This window comes from Pungitius pungitius, chromosome 4, assembly GCF_949316345.1.
Source record: "Pungitius pungitius chromosome 4, fPunPun2.1, whole genome shotgun sequence".
NCBI lineage: Eukaryota > Metazoa > Chordata > Actinopteri > Perciformes > Gasterosteidae > Pungitius > Pungitius pungitius.
Window position 1 is genome coordinate 8,038,364 of NC_084903.1, and position 21,630 is coordinate 8,059,993.

A 21,630-nucleotide genomic window follows, 5' to 3' on the forward strand; every position below is an offset into this window, starting at 1 on the left:
TGAACAATGTTAACCTGAAAGAACGTGCCGTTCATAGACACCAGAATGAACGAGTTCACAGTAACGTTCATCGGACATTAATACAGTACGTTCAGTTCACGTTCCCCCAAAATATGAACGAGTTCATGAACTATCGTTCAATGAACGCGTTCAGGCACAACACTGTCCAGTACGTTCTCTTTTGAAATTTACAGTCCAGTTGTGAATGTTTTTTGGTTTTAACCGAGCAGTAACTTTGTAACACAGATACCTCCAAAACCGAGGTAATCCACAAGACCCCATGTTAAAATGCCTAGTTCTACAACAGAAACAAGGTCGCTAGTTGCCACTTCTGCTGCGTCACCTGACCCTGCATTCGCTCCATTGACAATCCTCCCGTATGACCATATTGAGAGTGGCCAGAAGCCAGGCAGGCAAAGGTGGTGACGGCCACAGCAAACCTATGGGTGAAGTCACAGGTACTATGTTCATATTTGACACAGTGCTTCTGACCTGAGTGATCCTGCCCACGGCCGCTTCGACATGCCACACAAAATAATTGGAACAGCGAGTGAACTGACTGGATTAATATAGATAACGTTAAACTCTACTTGACCTAAGAGTCACGGTATCTTTCTAAAAAGCTTCAGGACCAAAGGCAAGGTAAAACACAGGTTGGCTCCAAGGGCGAGTCAAGTAAGTAAGTCGGTGCGATTTAAGTATTAATTGTGTGTGTTGTTAGCTTCTCCTTCATTTTCTGACATAGCGCCTCGAGGCAACATGTGCTCTTGCATGTAAGGCTGCTCCACTTGTTGGCTCACGGCTCATTTGTAATAGTCTTGTACGGCGGTTACGTCTGCTGAAAATGCCAAGATCAACAGTTTCCTGGCATAAGTTCATTTTTTACATTTTAAGCCATATCTCTAAACTATACTGTACATGTCGGACAGTTGGTACATTAGGGCCTCGGAAGTGTGCCTGTGTTATGCAGTTATATGCTGCTGACCTATCAGAGGACATTATATAGGCCTAGTGTTGTGTCATGCAGCCTGTCTCTTTACATGAGGGAGGAGGATGGAGAAGGAAAAGCGTAGCTCTTGGAACCTCTGTGCTCATCTCAGTCTCTGTTGCCTTGCACGGTTTCGTCTATTGGGCCCTTGAGTCCTCATTACACAACACACAAGATCACGAGGCATCAATGCACGTTAATCCATGTTGGAACATTGCTTGCTCTGTATTTGTGTTATATTCATATATATATATATATTTTTAGTGCACCAAGTAAACTCTTCTTTTGCAGATGTTTTGTCAGTGATGAGGAGTATATTGAGATGTGTCTTACAAGCTGCAAACCAACTATTCGAGTTGGTAAGGCCGAGGCGCCTATGTATTACTTAAGTAAGGGCCCTGGGGCTATCGACGTCCTTGAGGCCCTTGCTTCTGTTCACAATATGCCACGGAAACATCAAATCAATGGGCATAGAATAATATGAAATAGAGTGCCCCCCAAATCAGTATTTTATGTGTTTGTATAGTACATGTCACTGCGTGAAAGCTGTATCCATGAATGAGCCTGTCCAGTTCACAGAATGTCCTCATATAAAAGGGATTAGAGCGAGGTAATATTTGCTCATGCGCAGTCTGTGAGAACAGTAAACGCACTCTGAAGCAGAACAGGTTTACCAACAAAGCCTCCGAGCCTCGAAAAAGAAAAAGAAAAAGAGAGAAAGTGAGTTTTTTTGCTGCCTTTAAACTTGATGGCATAATTATATAAATACATTGTGTCAAAATAATCTCCTTGTGCAGGGTTTTAAACTGCTGTAAACACACTGTAAACACCTGGGAATTGGGATGAGACAAGTACCTGAGATATCATCGGTCTCAGAAACAAAGGGATGAACAGAAACGAGGGATAGAAGACACAGAGAGAGAGAGAGAGAGAGAGAGAGAGAGAAAGACATCTATGATGAAACACTGCATCTCAAGGCATCATCATGCTGTGCCATTTGCATCCCCACCTCAATGTGTGGCAAGTAGTCTTCATTCGAGCCTTTGAGAATATCATGCTACTGTTACTTCTACATTAAATAGCCACTCCACATCCAACACACTTGTGTGTGCTCCCCTCTGAAGTCGAAGAGGAGCACTGAGTTCAGCTGCTCAATCATGACCTATGTGTTTAACAATACCATTTAGCTCTTATATTACTTAATTGGATTCTGAATTAGCCAATAAAGTCTCTTTTTTTTACAATTGTATTCATCCTGAAAATGAAGTTTATGTAATACTCATTTGCAACTGTAAATACACTTTGATTGAAACATAATGCAGCTGGATTACGTTTTTTCATCAACACAACACATACACAAGAAATCTGTATTCTCTGGTGAGGCCTGAAATCCCAAAAGTCACTGGACCAGTCCAAGAGGACATAGTTGGAATTTGTTTGGACACAGGTAGCTTTCTCCTCTGGGGACTAATCTGGCCTTGTATGAAAAGAGCAGTGATTTTTAAATTATTGGTTAGGGTTAAGGTTAAATTACCTCAGCTGAGCACTAATGCTGGTTTGCTTAACACAGTTAATGTAGCTTTGATCGAAATAACAAATCCTTAACTGAAGAAGAGGCCAAATATTTACGTTCTTTCTAATTTAGATGAGATCTTTCATGACATTTCTGAGAGTCTGAGTGGAGATTTAACAAAGGTGTGAAAAATCAGTCCTGGCTTGTTTCCCCTGACCTGTCTGTGCCATTGGATTTATCTAAAAACATTCATTGATTTATTACTATATATAATTAGAATATGCATGTCCATTCGAACATACTCACTCGTATCTAAGCAGTATTGATCGGTTTCATTGTGACCGGAGCATTTGGGCTAGGAGACCACAGGAGGCGTGTTCATTTAAAGAGAAATCGTTCAGTGGGAAGTGGAGGGCCGAGCAGAAGTTGATGCTCCGCTTTCATCAAACGATTGGAGTAGGACGCAATCCCTCTGTCCTGAATTGTGATGCATTTTTAATGACAATTTTGGGTGAACTCTGCTCCACCTAATCCTTCAGAATGAAAGGCAGGCAGCAAAGAGGTCTTCCAACAGTTGTCAGAGAAACCCCATTTTATTTGCATTTTCTTATTTTGTTTCCTAAATCATGCAAAGCATGATTATGCAAAATATTCCTCAGTAGAGGAGCAGACATAAAGTGAACTGCAGTGACCCATCCACGAAATCATCATCCCACACTAGGGTGTACTCCCGAGCATCTAGTGCAGCTGGAAAAACACATACGCACATTAGCACTCGCACACACACACCCACACACACACACATCTCCAGATTACCCAACGAACACACTCCTCCGTTGGTCCGATGGCTGTAGCGTTCTGTGGTACTGGATTACATGTTGTTGCAAAACAAACTCGAGTTCAGTGTCAGGACGGATGCAGTGCAGCCAGCCTGCAATAACAGCTATGTGTTTTTCCACTTGGAGTCCTATCACACCATACCATAGTAGCACAGGTTAATGATTGATGCTTTAGACAAGTCGATCAATAGTCCGTCACAGGCCTGCCTGTCTTGTGACTGGAAAAATCCCATTTCAAGCGACGTGTCATATGGTCCCTGAAGAGGAAGCCATATTGACTTTCAAAACCTGGCATGTCTTTTAAGGATTTGTCTCGGACGAGGCCTCTTTGCGTTTTTGCGGCAGGTGGCCAGTGTTATCGACCCAGAAATGTGTATGTAGCCGATCCAAGCAGAGCAATGTGAATCCCTCCTGTGCTGTTATCTGTATGCCGGGGAGAGCAGAACGCAGTGACAGCTCGGGGTCAGGGCAAGATTGGCCAGACAGGCTCCCCATTAGAGCTGCCACTCTGCAGACTACGTTGTGTGCTTTGGACCGCTCTAATGCTGCATTGATCCAGACACACAGAGCCAAATGCGGAGAGGCCAAGGAGGCAGCTGACGCACTATTAACTGACCACTGCCACATTTAAAAGACCCGACACCCATTCTGGTAGCTGTAATGCCGTGGCCTGCCTGGGTCTCCTTGTTCCTACGCATCAATGCACCAACAACCATGGGGTCCTTTTGAGTTTGGAGGAACGGAGGTCAAGACGCTGAGCATAATTGCCTGTGACACACACTGAGGAACGAGGCCAATCAATCCCATACCTACCGCTGGTTTTCCCTGACGTGGGATGAGTGGCCTTTGGGGACGGAAATGTGTCTGGAAGGAGAGATTACAGGATGGTTATGAAACTTTATAGCGACTCTATAACTCTATAGCGACTTATTCGGCGACTTGAATATAGAATAGAAAGACGGGCCCAAACGGATGTAAAAACAACCGATGTGTTTATAGCCAAACACGTGTCGCTCACTGATACAACACAGGTTTAGATCATTGCTGCAGGAGCATGCACCAAACATAGACAAAAGTTAAAGTTGCAAAATGTGTTCAGACAGCTGAGCGCTGATGATGAGGACACAGATCCTTGATCTTATCTGAAACCCAAATATTATGAGTAATAAGACCTTGTAGACGTTATGAAGACAGTGAGAGGGCAGAGGTGCTGCAATGCCATAAGCACTCATCTATAGTAGACTTTATACACAGCATTTTAAATAGCTGCTTTTATCTGTCTACCTTTCTCTCTGCGTTCTAATGCTTTGGACAGTTTGTTCTCTCTGTAATGATCAGTTTTATGGTCTCATTCAGGCATTGAGCTTTTCTGGGATTTCTCCGTCACTACTTCCGAAGAAAGAAGTCAGCTTCTGACTTTAACCTTGTTTTATGGTTTTATTGCCAGATAAAGCAAGTTTCCACTCAAGTGTGCCATCAAATGTTCAAGAGTCACCTGAGACTGTGACAGTTTTTTGTTGAAATTGCCTCAGGGATTTGCGGTTGCTTACCAGTTGTATTTCAATTTCTTTTAAACACCTGCTCAAAACAATAAAGGTTGTCATTTTGTCTTGGGAATACATGTCATGGAGATGATGCATCCAAAGAAGAGTGCTACAGAAGCACCTACACCTGCAGTTGTCTAAATGTGTGTGGGCTTTTTTTATACTACATCTGAATTCCCACCAGGTTGATTGGGGGCTATGCAATCGAGAGAGAAAAAAATGCGACGGTCTAGGACGCATGGGCGGTGACATTGATTACATATTTGTTATATGAACCTGTTTTACACGCATGAGCACCTGCAGCTGAAAGGTTTCTGTATCAGGCCTGTTGAGAAGCTGCCAGATTCCAAAGTCTTTGATCCTCTTACATCACCACCAAACACCCAGTTTTATCTCTGACCCAATACAAACAAATTAAATCACATCAAACTCACGACACACAAAATGTCCCTGCCGCATTGCCAAATCATTCCAGAATATCCCGGAAATTGATGGTGGGTTTTAGCGTTTGAAGCGAGCAAAACAAGTTACATCACATCATAGAGACGATGGTTCGTTCATCCGGCACACGTCCAAAAACACAAATACACAAACTGAGGATTCTACATTAAGAAGAAGTGAGAAGACAGCAAAGGCCGATGATCCCCTTGTCTCCTCTCCTCTGAACATTGAATTCAATTCAGAACTGAGATCAAGTCCGTCATGTCACCCTGTAAAGAAGGGAAAATGGCCAATCCCAGTCCAGTGATGGTGGCATTGTTGTGCGTTACATAATAATGTTCCACAGAGTAAATGATTCAAACAGCAGAGTGAAATTCTACCGGGACGTTATTGTCATTCAGGTGTGTGTGTGTAGACTCTCTGTACTTACCTTTCAGCAGCGCTGTGTGGACGCCCTGGATGCTTACGCAGGAAGAGAGAAATGTCCTGAACAAAGAAAGGTGAGATGGAACAGCCAGTTCTCTCCAAGCTAATGGGTACAAGGAGGACCCTTTCTCCAAATTACACATGAGAGGTTCTGAAATGAAGCAATCGTACCTGTGTTTAAAGGGGCAAATAGGCTTACTGTATGAGCGTTTAACGTTGACACAAAACCACAAAACATTGCCCAAAACACTGGAGACACGATCACAGTGGGGAATGTGTACCAACGTCTCTGTGTAGGCCTCTTTCACAGCGCTGTGAAATACCAGAGTTGCATGATAGCTGACCTGAGCGGAGTGTGTGTGGATAACAATCTCCCGTGAGGGTCAAAGGGCCATTCAAGTTATCCAGGGTGCAAAAACTCGTGCCCGCTGTTGATCTGTTCTGCACCGTTGCTTCAGGTGTAGTGAGCCAGCTCCTTATTCAACAGCCGACGGTCACTGCATGGAAAACAGCGAAGATGACCATCAACCATTCCAAGAGCTTGTGTCTTAGAGAGCGGGAAATGGTGCTTCTGTAAACTGTGTTATGTAATGATATCTACCTAAAACTCATTCAGGGTAATCAGTGATTCATTGTGATTAATTAACAACCTCACTGTGTCTTTTTGTTACAGTAGATTCACACAAAATACAGGTTTATGCTTCAAGGAAAAAGAAAAGGAAAATATAAGCAAACACCCAAAAGCGTTGCGTCGCCTTCATTTCCTCACACGTCTATTCTGATATTTTGATAACACACAGCCGGTTCAGACCCCGCAGCAGTCTGGTTTAAATACCAAACAAATACACACATTTCCTTCCACAGTCCAAACATTGCCAGTTTGTTGAGACACCCGCAACCAACCATACGACAAGCAGATCAAGACGGGAGGAAGGAGAGCTCGCCAGCAGGACCAGTTTCACAGATGGAGAGTGGCAGACGCCGTGTGATGTGAGTAAAAAAGTGCAAGAAAAAAACGTGAAAATGGAAGTGCCTTCTGGTGCAGACATACTGTACATCGCAGGGTCTGTCATCAGTCATGTGACGAAAATATGCATGAGCGTGTATTTTTCACGTTATCAACTTACCTCATGTAATCCTTTGATTTAAGATGACAGATAGAAATCATGAATTGCCAAAACTGGATTAGCAAAGTCCCACCCAGAAAGAGGAATACATTTCAGTGCAGGCCACAAAAGACTATTTGGCTTAATGCTTAGAGTGGACCAAAACATGAAGATCCGAAACTCAAGAGCAGATATGCAAAAAAAAATTAAAAAAGGGAAAAAGACAAGAGAGAAGAGTAATAAAGTAGCAGGAAAAAAACAGAGCGAGGTGGTGGCAACAGCCTCTCACGTTGGTGAGTCTGACACACTGACAGGCCAAGCCATACACAGAGCAGTCTCCTCCCCTCTCCGGCCTGGCCTATATTAACTCTCCATGGAGTTTCACCTCACAACCAAAGGCCCGTGGAGTAGGATAACACATCGGCAAAGCTCTGACAAAAAAGTCACACACACAGGGAGGCACTGGACGGCACCCTCCACCTGTCTTCTGCTTGAGCAGCGGTGTTGGATATACAGTTTAAACTCCCCTGGATGGACTACTAACTTCTGGGCCATGTCGCTCCGGTCGTCTCAGGACAATGTCAGCTCTGGTAAGTGGCTTGAAGATTCCAAACTAATTATGTGTACACATAAAAGTGTCATCATTTAGTGATGTGGATTCTAGGCCAAAACAATTTGACAAAGAGAACAGCTGATGCCCCGTTATAGTGAGCTAGAGGATAGTTATGCAGGAGTTGGGCGTAGACACATTCAGGTGCTGGTGAAAGTGTGTGTCTGTGTGAGGGAGTAAGAGTCATACCATCATTTGATTAACATGGACAACAACTTTGTACGTCACACAAGTGATACTCAACAAACAACTATGCAACAGTGTGTGTTTGTTTGGTCTAATGGAGCATTGCAGCAACACTAGCGTTTAACGTCATAACAACAAACTTACACAGTCAACGACTTGATGTCAACTGTTTGAGACTGATGAGACTGTGTCTCATGGTGAAGCAAGGGCAGTCCTGCAGTGGTCTTTGCACTGACTACAATACACATAACAAAAGTGGAAGATGAGTTTTTGATTCACCTTTCTCTCAAACAATTGAGAAGATTGAATTATCTTTTCACCTCAACAGATAGGATACAGCTGTACTCTGCTCAGAGGGAAGAGAGCATGTGGTCTCCCAGAAGGATACAGTCTGCTGTGCTGAAGTGCTTTAGAGCAAATAAGTTGCGTTGACTTTAGAATTGACTATTCATTGTAACTCTTCTTGAAGTAATTTCATTCACCTGTATAATTTATCTCAAGTCAGAGTTGCCTATTATAGACCGGCAGACGCACGTGTATATCTAACCAAACAATTGATATTTGCGACAAAGCATCGTTATAAACATACGATCTCACTATAAGCGTTTCAACGTGTCCCGACCAGTCGCTCCCCGACTCTGTCGCATCCCTCTCGGCCCCCATGCGGTCTCTGTTCTGCATCGCAGAGCCCATCCCGGCCTGTGAGAGGCATCTGCATTCTCGGGCACATGGGTCCCCACATGGTCTGCCTGCAGATGCTGATGCTGCGGCTGTGATGCTGCTGCCTGCACGCCCACCCGTACACCGTCAGCCATTCACATCATCCACAGCGAGAGGAGACCGGACACCAGCCGCATTGTAAATCGTGATCGAGCCAAGAAAGTTAGATTGATCTCCTCACGCGTTTGCGCTCAAGATGTGTGGACATCGTGGAGATTAGTTGTGAGGGAAATGAGGGAACACTCTGCGCTTCTCCGTGCCAGATGGACTTTGTAAATCCGTAAACCGCAGTGAGTGAACCGCTGGTTTTCTCACTAACAACATTAATGCAATACGCGCCGTAATCCGAAAACAGCGTTAATGCCCACCAAGGCAAAAACAAGTAGGAAAAACATTGGTGAATCAATCTCGAAAACAGTGCCATATTTGCATGGTTTTAAACTGCGGTAAACACGCAGGGATTACAACGACCAGAGTTTTATTTCTGAAGAGAATGTGCTCTAAACTAGGCCAGGTCTATAAAAGAATTGCTTAATTTCGAAAGAATGTGATATAAACAGAAACAAAGCACGCAGTCTGTATCGTTTTTTAACCCACGTTTGGCATATAAGTAGTCTTTCTTATGATCTACTGGATATATTATAAAAAGGACAATGATATATATTTTTGCAGCAGGGCTGAACGTTTTTTTCGTGTTTTCTGTAGAATATTATTGTTAGCTATGCTGTTATCATGTCATCCACAAATCTGTAAATACCGAGATGGATTTTGAATTTTCCGCTGTCACGTGATCTCACACGAACACATGTTGTTAATGACTCCTGCTGCATTCAAGTACTGCTCATAGCTCCAATGTGTGATGTAAAAACGACCGTTTGGACGCACAGTTACTGAAAGAGAGAACAACATCTGATCTGAACTAAATCTGATCTGAACAACATCTTACAGAATCCATGACTGCCACGGGTATGCAGTGATACTACGCTCTAATATATATATATATAACCCTGCATTTTCCCATATGCATATATATAAATCATTTAACATTGCAGCACGATACCACTTGTATTAGCCCTTCGAGAACAATTGCCACGATAGTGGAGGAAAATCCGACTGTCCTGAAGGCAGCGCCGTGACGTCACGCTTCCTCTCTTAGCTTCGCCCAGCCTCAATGGCGGTCGCTGCAGATCCGCAGAGCTAGACTGCGGAGCTCGGTCAAACCTCGTCCGGGTTTGATTAAACACATAACTAATCTAATGCTACGAATACGAACTGTAAGTAATGTATTGCGTGTCGTGTTTTATACGTGTAAGTTACACAACATGTAATTTCACTGTAGGGTTGCGGTCGTTTTTAACGATTTAGCCGAGGTCGGCTTTGTGCCGCTTAGCGCGAGCCGAGCTGCACCACGTATTCAGAAGCCTCCGCCAACAACGGCTCCTTTGTTCGCCTTATCGCGTGGTCTCTGTTTAACCTCGCGTTCAAAAGCGAATGAAATGAAATGAACATGTTTTGTTGAAATCACGGTTCACCTCGTATTGAGGCGGGTGTGTGTGCTAGCAGGGGGACGTGTTATGTGATATACGGTCGAATAGACGGGTTGTCTCTTGGTAGTTAGCTTATCAGTTCGCTGCGACGTTTCCTTTCCGGACTTCATCCACCGTGAAGAGCCAGAACGCCAAGAAGAGTTTTATTTTCTTGAATATGTGATTAGATAACCAGCCTCGTCTCTGTTGACCTGAACTAAGTCTCGGTGTCATATCATATTATTTTATCGATACCCTTAAAACTGATTAGCAGGCGTCTGAACCAGGCGAGGGATGTTCCGTTAATGACACCACGTTTGACACCAGGGAGTCTGTGCGTTCGTCATCTTGTGAAATCACCAACCTATTTAGTCAGAGATGTTGGACGACAACCCTTCCAACGTAGCACCACAGAGTGGTTCCTCTAACTTGTTTGTTTTGTGTCTCTTGTCTTTTAGGTTATACCCTGGTAAAATGGAGGATAGTTTTGATTGCGACTGTGGCGAGCTTGAGCCACCTGATCATTGAGGGGGAAACATTACTTTGAAGACTTACAGGCCAGAATCGTTTTAAGTTTTACCGGTGACTTGACTTACGTTTGAATTACAGACCGACCGATCAATAATTATAAACAAAAACGCATGTAGCTGCTCAGGACCAGTCAAACACTGAATGTACCGGCACTGTAAGGATGCAACTACATGCTTTTATGGTTTACTATAGACTCGGTGCTTTTTAATTGGCCTTAAAAATCATTCCATTGCAGTATATAATCCTTAGTTTATTGAAACTATAGTGTCCAAGTTTTTTATTATTTTCCCCCTTTACTCAAGATGGAACAAAAGTTTGACCACACAACTTTACCCCAAATCCGACAGTGACAGGTAGAGAGGGGGACTCAGTAGTCATCTATACAGGGGTCAGTTACCTCAGCCGCTGAAGCAGTAGAGGGACTTGCATATTAATTACCCCGTTGGTGTTAACCTTGAACTATAAACGGGCCAAAGACCGACTATTCAGAGTTAGCACAATCCTGGTGTGATAGCTGGAAACAGTCGCCATGGCAGAGAAGTTTGAGTCGCTGATGAACATCCACGGCTTTGACCTGGGTTCTCGCTACATGGACTTGAAGCCTCTGGGCTATGGAGGGAACGGCCTGGTGTTCTCCGCAGTTGACACGGACTGTGACAAGCGTGTAGCTGTGAAGAAAATTATCTTGACGGACCCCCAGAGTGTGAAGCATGCCCTGCGCGAAATCAAGATCATTAGACGCCTTGACCACGACAACATTGTCAAGGTAAGACCCAGGGGCATAAGATCATTTATATGGAGTTTCTGGGGTCTGGGCAAATGTGTGTATTTTCAATTTTGGAAAACTGCCGTAACACTGAAACAACTTCTTATCTCACCAGGTGTTTGAGACGTTGGGCCCCAACGGACGCAGGCTAACAGAGGATGTGGTGTCTCTGACAGAGGTCAACTCAGTCTACATTGTGCAGGAGTACATGGAGACAGACCTGTGTCAGCTGCTGGAGAGGGGCCTTCTGTCTGAGGACCATGCCAGGCTGTTCATGTACCAGTTCCTCAGGGGTCTCAAGTACGTCCACTCTGCCAACGTGCTGCACCGCGATCTCAAGCCTGCCAACCTGTTTGTCAACACAGAGGACCTGGTACTGAAGATTGGGGACTTTGGGCTGGCCCGCATCATGGACCCACACTATTCTCATAAGGTAGGGCCACTCCCTGGATGGCTGTTTTAGTGTTGTTTTTTAACAGGGTTTGTGATGACTTTGTGTGGGAACACTGTTCAGACAAAAGCTTTAAGAGCAGGTGGAGCAAATGTTTGCACCTTTTCTTCCCAAAGTTGAGTGCTTTGTTACTTTGAAGCGTGATGTTAGTGTTATTGCCCAGTGACGCGGTTCCCACCAACGGGACAGTTGCACACCAGGAAGTGAACAAGACGGGAAGTGTTCCTTGAGGTTATTGCCTGTATTTCCTTTGTCAGAAGTGAGGCTGAAGAAAAAACAGGCGTGGGAACCTTTTGGAGTAATACAGTTTGACCTGAAAAGGGGCTCCATTGCAAGTCTAAATATACACATGAGTGAATTTATGCTATTTTAATTAAACAAGATTAAGCTAATCCTTGTTCCTATGTGAGAAAATTACAGAAAATATTCCAATGTAGCCTTTTCAAAACCGGCAGGTTCAGTCTTGAGCCTTCTTTTGCTTCTAAGATGAATGTTGAAGGCTTGAGCTTGCAAGCAGATCAGTTATAGATATGTTGCATTAAAGTACATAGCATGACACACATATTGGATCTTAGTGAAGGCTTATTTCTTTGGGTTACAGACCATTTCCATGTCTCATCAGATGCTAACATGATGTAAACTAGGTCAATGAGTGCATTAAAAGCCAGTTGTTGACACACCGGGTGCTGTTTTTTTAGATTGATTCACCAATGTCATATAAATATTTGAATGCGCTCCCTAAACCCATAATTTTTATTTATGCCGTGTACAAGTAGCAGTAAAGTGAGGTTACATTTGTCTTTAAGGTGAGACGAGTAAGTATCGTCCTGTCTTTATTGGGGCCTGGTGGAAGGCCTCGCTTGCCCTCTCGTGTTTCTGTCACCTTATAAAGAGGATGGGAAATTCTAGTCAACCATGTGATGGTGTGATGTCAGGAAATCTAGGTTGTGAAGTGTCTCTTAAACTGCTGGACAATCTTTTGGAGCACAAAGTCAGATACTTGTATATGTCTCGGATTCGTCATTGGGGAGTTCATAAGTAGGCTCACATGATGCAATCCCTGGGGCCAGCTAAGTCATTCAACTCATAACACTGCCTGAATTCATGGCACATCATACATCACTCTGAGACAAGCTTACATACACTTGTTTACCAAAACTGCTGATTTCCAGCACACCACCAAAATGTTTTTGTGGTGTATTCACATTTTAAGCTGAGCGTTTTATATTTTCACATGAGTCACATCTTTGGTTGAGACGAAGCCTATCTCTGCAAAAGAAAGAAGGTGAGGGCTCGTAGTTGCCGGGTATAAGTGAGTTTGTTACAGTCACAAAACCCAACCGTCATTGCTGAACTCCTCCCTTTCAGCAGAGCTTGCAATGTGGGCTGTTTTCTCTCTATATAAGCAGTTTTTCCCTGATGCAATACATGCAGAGAAGTGGGTATTGAAAAGCTGCTTGACAAGGGGGTCAGCTCTCCTGTGTTTGACTATTGTGTACTGTAGCACTGCGTCAGACTACTGCTGCTCAGTTTTTGTCAAGAATACAAATGCTGTAGTCAGACTGACTTTAGTAGGCTTTGACCCTGCTCTCGTTTCTAAACAGTATTGCTCTGTTTCGTCCGTCTCTTCTATGAAAACAATGTTGGTGGAGGGGGGAGAGAACTGCCGGACACCTTTTCAGGGCGCCTATATTCATGTGATTGACAGTACGTCTGGTGTTTCAGGCCTGAAACACCAGCCTGAATGATCTCACCCCCCCCCCCCAAATGACACTAGGGCACAGTGGAGTGCGGAGGCGATCGTTTCAGCGTTGGCCAGACATCATAGCAAAATCAGTGGAGCAAATTTGCTTTCACAACCCTCCCCCCTCTACTTCTAGTAGAAGGGGTGAGTCGGGGCAGCTGGGTGGCCGAGAGCATGTTATTTGAATAACGTTGTTTCTAAATAAAGAAGGGCTCTTTGCCAGTGAACCTCACTGTGTGCAGTAGTATCAGTAATGTGTTGTTTGGATTTAAGCACCAGTGATATAGCCACATGGCATTTGTTCTGCCCTTTTCTCACACTTACTGTATACTGTACATGGCCCTTGTTTTGAGAAAGCCGGTAGTTTCTGCTTATGTGAACCTTAAGGCCAGGCCTCGTAGTGGCCCAGAATCAAGAATGGCAAGAATTCACGTGCCTTCATCCAACTTTCCAACCCTGATTCCCCCTTTTCCCATCCAGTGCCTTTTCTTATTGTGGGTCTTATCTGCGTTTAAAGTTGACAACTTTTTAACAAGTGAAAGGGAGTACCCACCCATTTAGGATTGGTATTTGTTGTATTCAAGCAATATATTTTGGTCTTATACAAGCTTAACTGAGGTGTTATCTACTCCAGGATGGTGTAACCTATTCAACATAAGTAAAATGATCTGCTTAGTCTGGCAACATGTGTTTTAGAGCCAAAATTTGTTCAACTTTTTACATTTTACACGAGAATGTCTTTATTAGATCTTTTGCAAATTGATAACATGCATGCACTTTGGAATGTTCACAGTATTATTATTCCACACCAACTCGCAGCACAATACAAAACCACAACTGCAAAGAACACCCACAACATAAATATTCAGCCAGCACCAGGCCTTCCTTCCTTTCAGTAGACATCTCATGATCTAACTGGAAAGGGGCTGCAGACTCAACTAATGGCGTAATGAATTTCAGAGACGTGGTTTCACTTATTTACCCAGGCTTAAGAATGCTTTCAGTCTCTTGCAACGAATGGTGAAGTTATCATTGGGGAAAAAATTGCGCTATTTATAGTGTTTGGCGTTTGAAATTCTTCACGTGTTGCTGTGTGGGTTAAGGCTATCACGCGTCCTCAGTCACTGGCTTCTGTGAAGCGGCTCTTGAAATGGGAGACTGTGTCTGTGATGATCTCACTGACACTTTACCAACCAACTTTGCTGACATTTGGTCCCACGTGCCAAAGGTTACTGTGATAAACCCCAGTGAGATTCATTGAGGGAGCCTTTTTACGAGTCACTAAATGTCTGCCCGGTTTGATCTAGATCAGGTGATTAAGTTGTTGCCAGAGGTATTGAGACGACTTGTGGCTTAATTCCTGCTTCTCTGTTGTGGTTGGTGGCTCCCTTAGGGATCAGTAAAAGTAAGGGGCGGCCTGGATTGTTCAGTTAATGCCCTTAGCTGGTAAGCAAACTAATCTGCTCCTTTAGTAGGTCGGAGTCCATCGACACAGACTTGTCTTCATGCAATGACCCAGCACTCTTTCAAGATAACCTAATCTGAATATGTTGCAATTCTGTTAAACCAGTTGCTGTATTTTCCACTGTGACGACAATGAAGCATGTCAAGAAACGTATTGGCTGTTTCTCAAAATGAATGCTGACCTGCCTAGTGAGTTTCAGTCTTGAATGTGATCTGCTCTGTAATTCCTGTCTATCTCTTTGTTAGACTTGTTAAAGCCACTGCTAGGCCCCCACATACTGATTAGCTAGTTACCCAAAGAAAGGAGTCGCATATGCTGCCTACATAGCGAGTCATTTATGGCACCGCAGTGTGTGCTGTAGTGGTCCCCTCAAATATAGTGTAAAGTATTTGTGTCTAACTTGGGGCAGAAACTAAAGCCTAACTCATTGGTGAGCTGACCATTTTGGTCTCACCACAGACTACCACTGCATGTGGGGGAGAGAGAGGGCAGCGCGGGTGTTGTTTTACCTCCTACCATCCCCCAATATCCGCGTACGTGTGCAGGTCAGTTTTCTTTGTGCGTGGTGCGCTGCTATCTGAGTAGTCAGGCTGTGTGTGAGAGTGGAGAGCAGATTGGTGTCACTGGTCTGTGCAGAGTGTGGCGGGGGGGGGGGGGGGGGGGGAGATTAGGCTGCTCTCTCACACTGCTGACAGGTCCTGCACATGGGTCTGATTCCCCCCTTTTCAGCCTTTCTCTCCGGGGTCTTTGTCTGCACGCTGTGTTGCGTACGAACAAGTTTGGCACGAACCAGCAGGCATGGTTGGTTCTCTGTAGTTGGCAGCAGTGCTGTGTGGCACAGGGAAGTCATGAGAATCACGATTTGATCTACTACTGAGGGGAATTAGTTTCAGAGACTCGTTAGCTTTTAACGAACCACTGGTTTTTGGATTTAAAGAAAATGTCATGCTTTGTAACTAAATGGGGGGAAAAAGGGAGTCCAACTAAATAGGCCATGTCCCCTTCTAAACACAGGGCCATCTCTCTGAAGGTCTGGTCACAAAGTGGTACAGGTCTCCTCGCCTGCTGCTGTCTCCTAACAACTACACCAAAGCCATCGACATGTGGGCCGCAGGCTGCATCTTTGCAGAGATGCTCACAGGGAAAACCCTCTTTGCAGGTAAATGTTGACTTGGTTTCTTCTGACTCACTGTAACACCTCATACAAACATACGTCTTTGGACCAGACTTGGTGACTCAGTCGGTAAATATGGCACACAGGTCTGAGTCATATGTTCATCCTGCTAGTCAAATGTCTCTGCTCAGAGCTTGGTCTAAAGTGTATCTGCTTCGGATATCCCTGTTGCTCCCATTTGCATATACAGCTGTGCGAGTGACTGCTTTGTTGAAATTGCCTTCATCGTAACACAAGACAAACAACATCCCTTTTCTCGTGATGTTCTCTGCTCAGCCTCCCTCAGTCATGGAATTGTTAAATGTTGAGTAACCCTTCAACGAAGTGCCTCATGTTTTTCTGGCTGGTGTTTTCAGGAGCCCACGAATTGGAGCAGATGCAGCTTATCCTGGAGTCCATCCCCGTACTGCGCGAGGAAGACCGACAGGAGCTCCACAGCGTCATCCCTGTCTTCAGCCGCAAGGACATGTCCAAGCCTCACACACCGCTGGCCAAGCTGCTGCCTGATGTCAGTCCCCAGGGTAAGGACCACTTCCTCATTGATTAAGTTGATCACAAGATCAACATATTGTCATGAAGGCGGACCAAAGGAAGGGTTGGGATCTGGTCTGTGACGATTAGCATTTCTCGCTGGATAATATCAATGCTCCCTCTCTCCAGCCCTGGATTTCATGGAGAAGATCCTGACCTTTAACCCAATGGATCGTCTGACTGCAGAGGAGGCCTTGGCCCACCCCTATATGGCTGACTACTCCTTCCCCCTCGACGAACCTGTCTCTCTGCACCCCTTCCACATTGAGGACGAAGTAGATGATATTGTGCTCATGGACCAGAGCCACAGCCACACCTGGGACAGGTATGCTCACCTGCTCTTTGTGACGTACTCAGAAATGCAAGGTTGTGTATTTTGAGCTTTGTTCTAGAGGACAACATTTTTCTTTTCTTACTAAGCAGTAAGAATAAATGACAGTATACAGGTCAGGTGACCAGAACAAAAGAACATGGTGTTTTTGCATAGTTAGATCCTGTAATGGTATTTTGTTATTTTGTATTTCTCTTTTGTCATTTTGTGTGTCTGCGTTTGGTTATGAAGTCTTTTGTTTTATACTCCTATCAGATATCATGAGAGCCAACTGTCAGAGGCAGACTGGCACTTGCACAGCACCCACGACCCAGATGAAGTTCAGGTTGACCCAAGGGCTCTCTCTGATGTGACGGACGAGGAGGAGGTTCAGGTGTGTTTGAATCTTCTCACACACAGTTTATTGCCGTTTTTTATAAATTTGTTTAAATAAATTTGAATTCTCTGGATAATGGTTGTTTCCCAAATGTTTTCATGTATTCTAACGGAAATGTCTACAAATTTGAAAATAACTTCCAGTGTTTCAACTGCTACGTTGTATACTCATGACATATCTTCTCCTGACTGATTTTAAATGGATCCTTTGCTTAGTTTAATGAGGCTAACTGGTGGCGGTTTCTGTTTTCAGGTGGATCCTCGTAAATATGCTGATGGAGATCGGGAGAAGTTCTTGGATGAGCCGTCCTTTGACTACTCCACTATGTTCGAGCCAGAGCGATCCTGGCAGGAAGACCATCATGAAAACAAATACTGTGACTTGCAGTGTAGCCACACCTGTAACTACAAGGCTGTGTCTCCCTCTTACCTGGACAACCTGGTCTGGAGGGACAGTGAAGTCAACCACTACTACGAGCCCAAGCTCATCATTGACCTCTCGAACTGGAAGGAGCAGCAAAGTAAGGAGAAGGGCAAGGCCAAGAGCAAGTGCGAGAAGAACGGGTTGGTGAAGGCCCAGATCGCGATGCAGGGGGCCGAGAAGACCCAGAGCCCGGTGGAGAAGGACAGCGAGCAGGAGAAACACCTGACGGAGAAGCCCCAGGGCCAGCAGAGCCATGGCTTTGACTTTGATTCCTTCATCGCCAGCACCATCAAACTGAGCTTGCAGCCGGAGCCCTGTCAGGAGGTGGTCCTCTTCCACGAGGTGGGCTTCCTGAATGAACTCAACACTTCAGTTTCCCAGCTGGAAGCCACCCGCTCATGCTCTTTGTCCATGTCCAAGTCCATAAGTCAGGAGAAGGAGGAGAAGTGCCTGGTGAACCTCGCCCAGCTAGGCGGAGGAGGGTTGGACTGCAGCGACGGGGCCTGGCCCGCTCACCCCTGGGAGAGCTTCGGCTCCGGGGAGCGAGTCGGGGAGAACGGCTGCTTGGTCGACGAGGCATGTTGGGACATCCGCAAAGAGGACCAGCTCCAGAAGGAGAGCACGTACACCAGCTACCTGGACCACCTGTTCAGCAGGAAGGAGGAGGGGCCTGGAGACACTGTGGCCAGCTGGGAGACGGAGCACTCGGAGGTGAGAGAGCTGGATGAGAGCTTCCTTGGCAGGAACTCAGAGATTGTCCTTAATGTTCAGCTGGACTCTTTGGCCCTGCCCGGCTTTGACAGCACCGAAGACTTGCCTCTGAAATCCATCCAGGCCTCTTTCACCCCCTGCGCCGTCAAATGCTCCCCGCAGATCGCCCACAAAACCTGGGCATCGTCAAGCATCTTCAAGCATCTTAATTAAAGAAATGTATATATCCTCAGACACAGTGCAAAATTGAGGCAGTTTCTTTTTTTTTAATAATACGGTATATTATTGAACTTGAATCATTTCATAACTTTTTTTATTATGTTTATCTTCATTTTTTTTAAAGAATTGAGGGGGTTGATTTATTATATTTAAAGAGCTTTGGTCATCACTCTGAGCCTTGGTCACCGGGCCTTCGTGGTTTAATGTCTACGTCCTCATTGCTTAACTGGCATGTCACTTGCACACTTACGTACTGTAGAAGAACGGAAAGCAGAGGAGAAGTAACCAGAAGAAGGATGGACTTTAGGGGAGGAGTTGCAGGGTGTGACATAAGGAAAGATGCTCGACACTAACTTTGCCTTTCCTGTGGGGGATACAAAAGAAGAAAAGGAGATTGGATGTTTGTTTTTTGTTTTTTTTATTTCTCGTTCGACTTCGTGAACTTTTTTTTCCCTGAAGAAAGCTTCCAAAATAACCCTGTCATACTGTAAATTTGACACGTGATGCCAGCAGCAACCATTATCGAAGGCGTTAATGTAAATGTGTTATCTACCTCAAGGTAACAGCAGCGAGAGACACTCGAAGCCGCACTAGTGCTTTACACACATGACCACCCGGGTCGCGTAGATGAAATCTGTCTCACTTTAGCATTTAACATAGGGAGGTGTTTCGGTAATCATTATTTATTTATAGGAGATGTGCGATATTTATTTGATCAAAATGTGTTCTTTCAATGTGATTATTGAAGAGTGAGTTGGACAGACTTCCGTTTTCATTTCAGCACTATATGGGCGTCCAAGTGTTTTGTTTTTACGGTAGGATGCAAATTTCATCCGTTATGTTCTAAACGAAGTTGAGGCTTTCCATTTTCCGCCAATATTATCCAAATGGATATCATTCTTTTATATGTTCCTTTTAGTTTTTTATTTTATTTATAGGTGCATTGTAACAGAAAAACCGCTGGTTTAAAGAAGCGCCTAAAAGTCTTAATTTTTTTTTATCTTAATGTAATGTTTAAAAAAAGAAGTGCGTGCATGGAGGCAAGAGAAAGGTACATTTAAAGTTAATGGTGAGTATAAAGTATGTCCGTTTTAATTTGTATGTTTTTTTTTTTATTTTCTTTTGTTATTTCTATGTACTTTCTCCAGGCAGGCATGATAAATTAGGTTAAGGTGTAGCATGTAGAACACTTATGGACTTCTTTTGTAATCATTGGTTCCCCTGTTCTACAAAATATCTCAAAATAAAATTACTGGCAAAGAGAGAAGCTTGTGTGTCTCCTTTCTTTTTGGTCATGGATGAATCTGTGACCTCATACACCTGGTCAAGTGGTGTTTTTTTAACCTTAATTTTGAATGACCACACAGTCACCGGAGCCTTGTTAGTGAAGAGGTAAAGCTGACGCCGCCAGACTCTGTTTTAATGTCAAAGTAGGTCGACTAAATTCCACTGCGAGCACTGAGGACACAAACTCTTGAGTCAGCAGCTAAATGTAGCGCTGGCTCTCAGAACCTGTGCCCTTGGTACAGCGGGAGAAACCAGCAGGATTACAACGGGTCATTTCATCGTTAACCAAAAATGTAAAAACTGAGGCCGTTAAATGTTCCATCACAGGCCGCCTGTATTTCCAAACTTTTTCTAAAACGTTATGAGCCTGAGAGGGACCTTGAATAGATGGCGTTCAGGTTGTGTGTCGATGGCTTCCTGCAGGTTGTGGGGACGTTGTCAAGGACCCCGATGGTCAGTTTGGGATCAAATGATGGTGGGAAACTTATTTTTTTTGAGGAGCAGTCATTCTTCTCTCAAAGCATCTGCCCTGTCTTGGCTGTTTAGATATTTAGGTTTTGACATTGTGAAGTTGCATCAATTTTTTCTTACACTTTATTATCCCCTATAAACGTTTATCTTTTAATGTTTAACCAGCGTATAAAACCAAAGCACAATAATTCTGAACTGTTAACATTCTCAATGATTAAGCAGCCTGTGGTCCTATGACCTGCTAATGAGGGAATGGGCTGCTGCAGAGGTTGGAGCTGTTTGTTTCACCATAATCAGCCACAGCTGGGCTTGGCTTTTTTCCTCCTGCTTGGCGGAATGAGGCCACCTCTTTGCTGTTTTTCTGCTTTCTTGTTAACAATGGAATCCTGTGACGAGATTAAACTCTGAAGGAAGCTAAGGTGCGTGATTTGTGCCAAGTGACTGAATGAAGGGAGCATCTTAGGACTAAATGTAGGTCAACATCACAGTGTCGTGTGCTAGTTTTCCTTTTCTTTTACTCCCACCACCGCCCATGTCCTCCTAAAACATGTCTTCTTTTTCCTGCAGCGCCTCAGTCTTTGCTCTCTCACAGAATGCTGCGACGCTTCTGATTTAATTGTCAGCTGTCCTCAGATGTCGATACTCGCATCAACATTACACAGGCTTCCTCCTCCATGTGACAAACGGCTCCATCCTCCTGCTCTGATGCAAGGTGCTCTGCCCGTTGCCACTGGATCTCCCTTTTCCCGGTAGGCCAATTAAAACTCTATGGTGGAGATTTTGGCAACAAACAGGAACTGATTAAGCTTCTACATAATGTCCTACTCCAATGCAGAGTGGTGGTCGTGAGCCACTTGGCGTCCACCAGACAGTGAGGTTGAAATTCATGTGTAGACAAAGCCTCCAATATTCATCTGCTGCAACCTGAGGCTGCTCATTGTGGCCCCTCTGCGTCAGAATGTGTGTCCATATGCAGAGTTGTGCAGAGAGCTGTGTACTACCGTTAGAACACAAAGTCCCTTTATAAATAGATATCACCTCTCAGACGCTTTCAAAGCTTTCTTTAGCGCCAAAGTCACAGACAGTCCAGGCCATCAGCTTATTGTTTCATACCATCATGCGGTTTTTGGCATTAGATTTCTTTGGCTGCAGTTGGCAGCAGAATTTCTGCAAAATAAGCTCAATAAATTCTTCCCTGCAAACAGAGTTAAGCGTCAACATGATGGATGATTCCCTCGGGAGTTGGTGGAA

The 21,630-nt window shown here is 44.4% G+C and overlaps 1 protein-coding gene across 4 annotated transcripts; it reads left to right on the top strand.

Annotated features, from left to right (window-relative positions):
* The first annotated feature begins 7,254 nt into the window (after positions 1 to 7,254).
* Positions 7,255 to 19,793, top strand: mapk6 (mitogen-activated protein kinase 6). 4 transcript variants are annotated; one of them, XM_037483507.2, is made up of 8 exons: positions 7,255 to 7,447; positions 10,358 to 11,196; positions 11,312 to 11,629; positions 15,871 to 16,015; positions 16,387 to 16,551; positions 16,691 to 16,886; positions 17,148 to 17,265; positions 17,521 to 19,793. In XM_037483507.2, exons 2-8 carry the CDS (start codon positions 10,960 to 10,962, stop codon positions 18,613 to 18,615), a joined length of 2,274 nt encoding a protein of 757 aa, XP_037339404.1. In that variant the 5' UTR covers positions 7,255 to 7,447; positions 10,358 to 10,959; the 3' UTR covers positions 18,616 to 19,793. The 4 variants fall into 4 exon arrangements, with proteins under 4 accessions (XP_037339404.1, XP_037339394.1, XP_037339412.1 ...); XM_037483497.2 differs by lacking the exon at positions 7,255 to 7,447 and adding an exon at positions 8,433 to 8,663; XM_037483515.2 differs by lacking the exon at positions 7,255 to 7,447 and adding an exon at positions 8,698 to 9,339.
* Positions 19,794 to 21,630: the final 1,837 nt, after the last annotated feature.

Excerpts from the sequence above, each read along its gene's own strand:
- mapk6 (XM_037483507.2), top strand. The coding sequence starts at position 10,960 with ATGGCAGAGAAGTTTGAGTCGCTGATGAACATCCACGGCTTTGACCTG. Across the intron at positions 11,630-15,870 it reads ACCCACACTATTCTCATAAG|GGCCATCTCTCTGAAGGTCT; the intron begins GTAGGGCCACTC and ends TTCTAAACACAG. Across the intron at positions 17,266-17,520 it reads CGGACGAGGAGGAGGTTCAG|GTGGATCCTCGTAAATATGC; the intron begins GTGTGTTTGAAT and ends TTCTGTTTTCAG.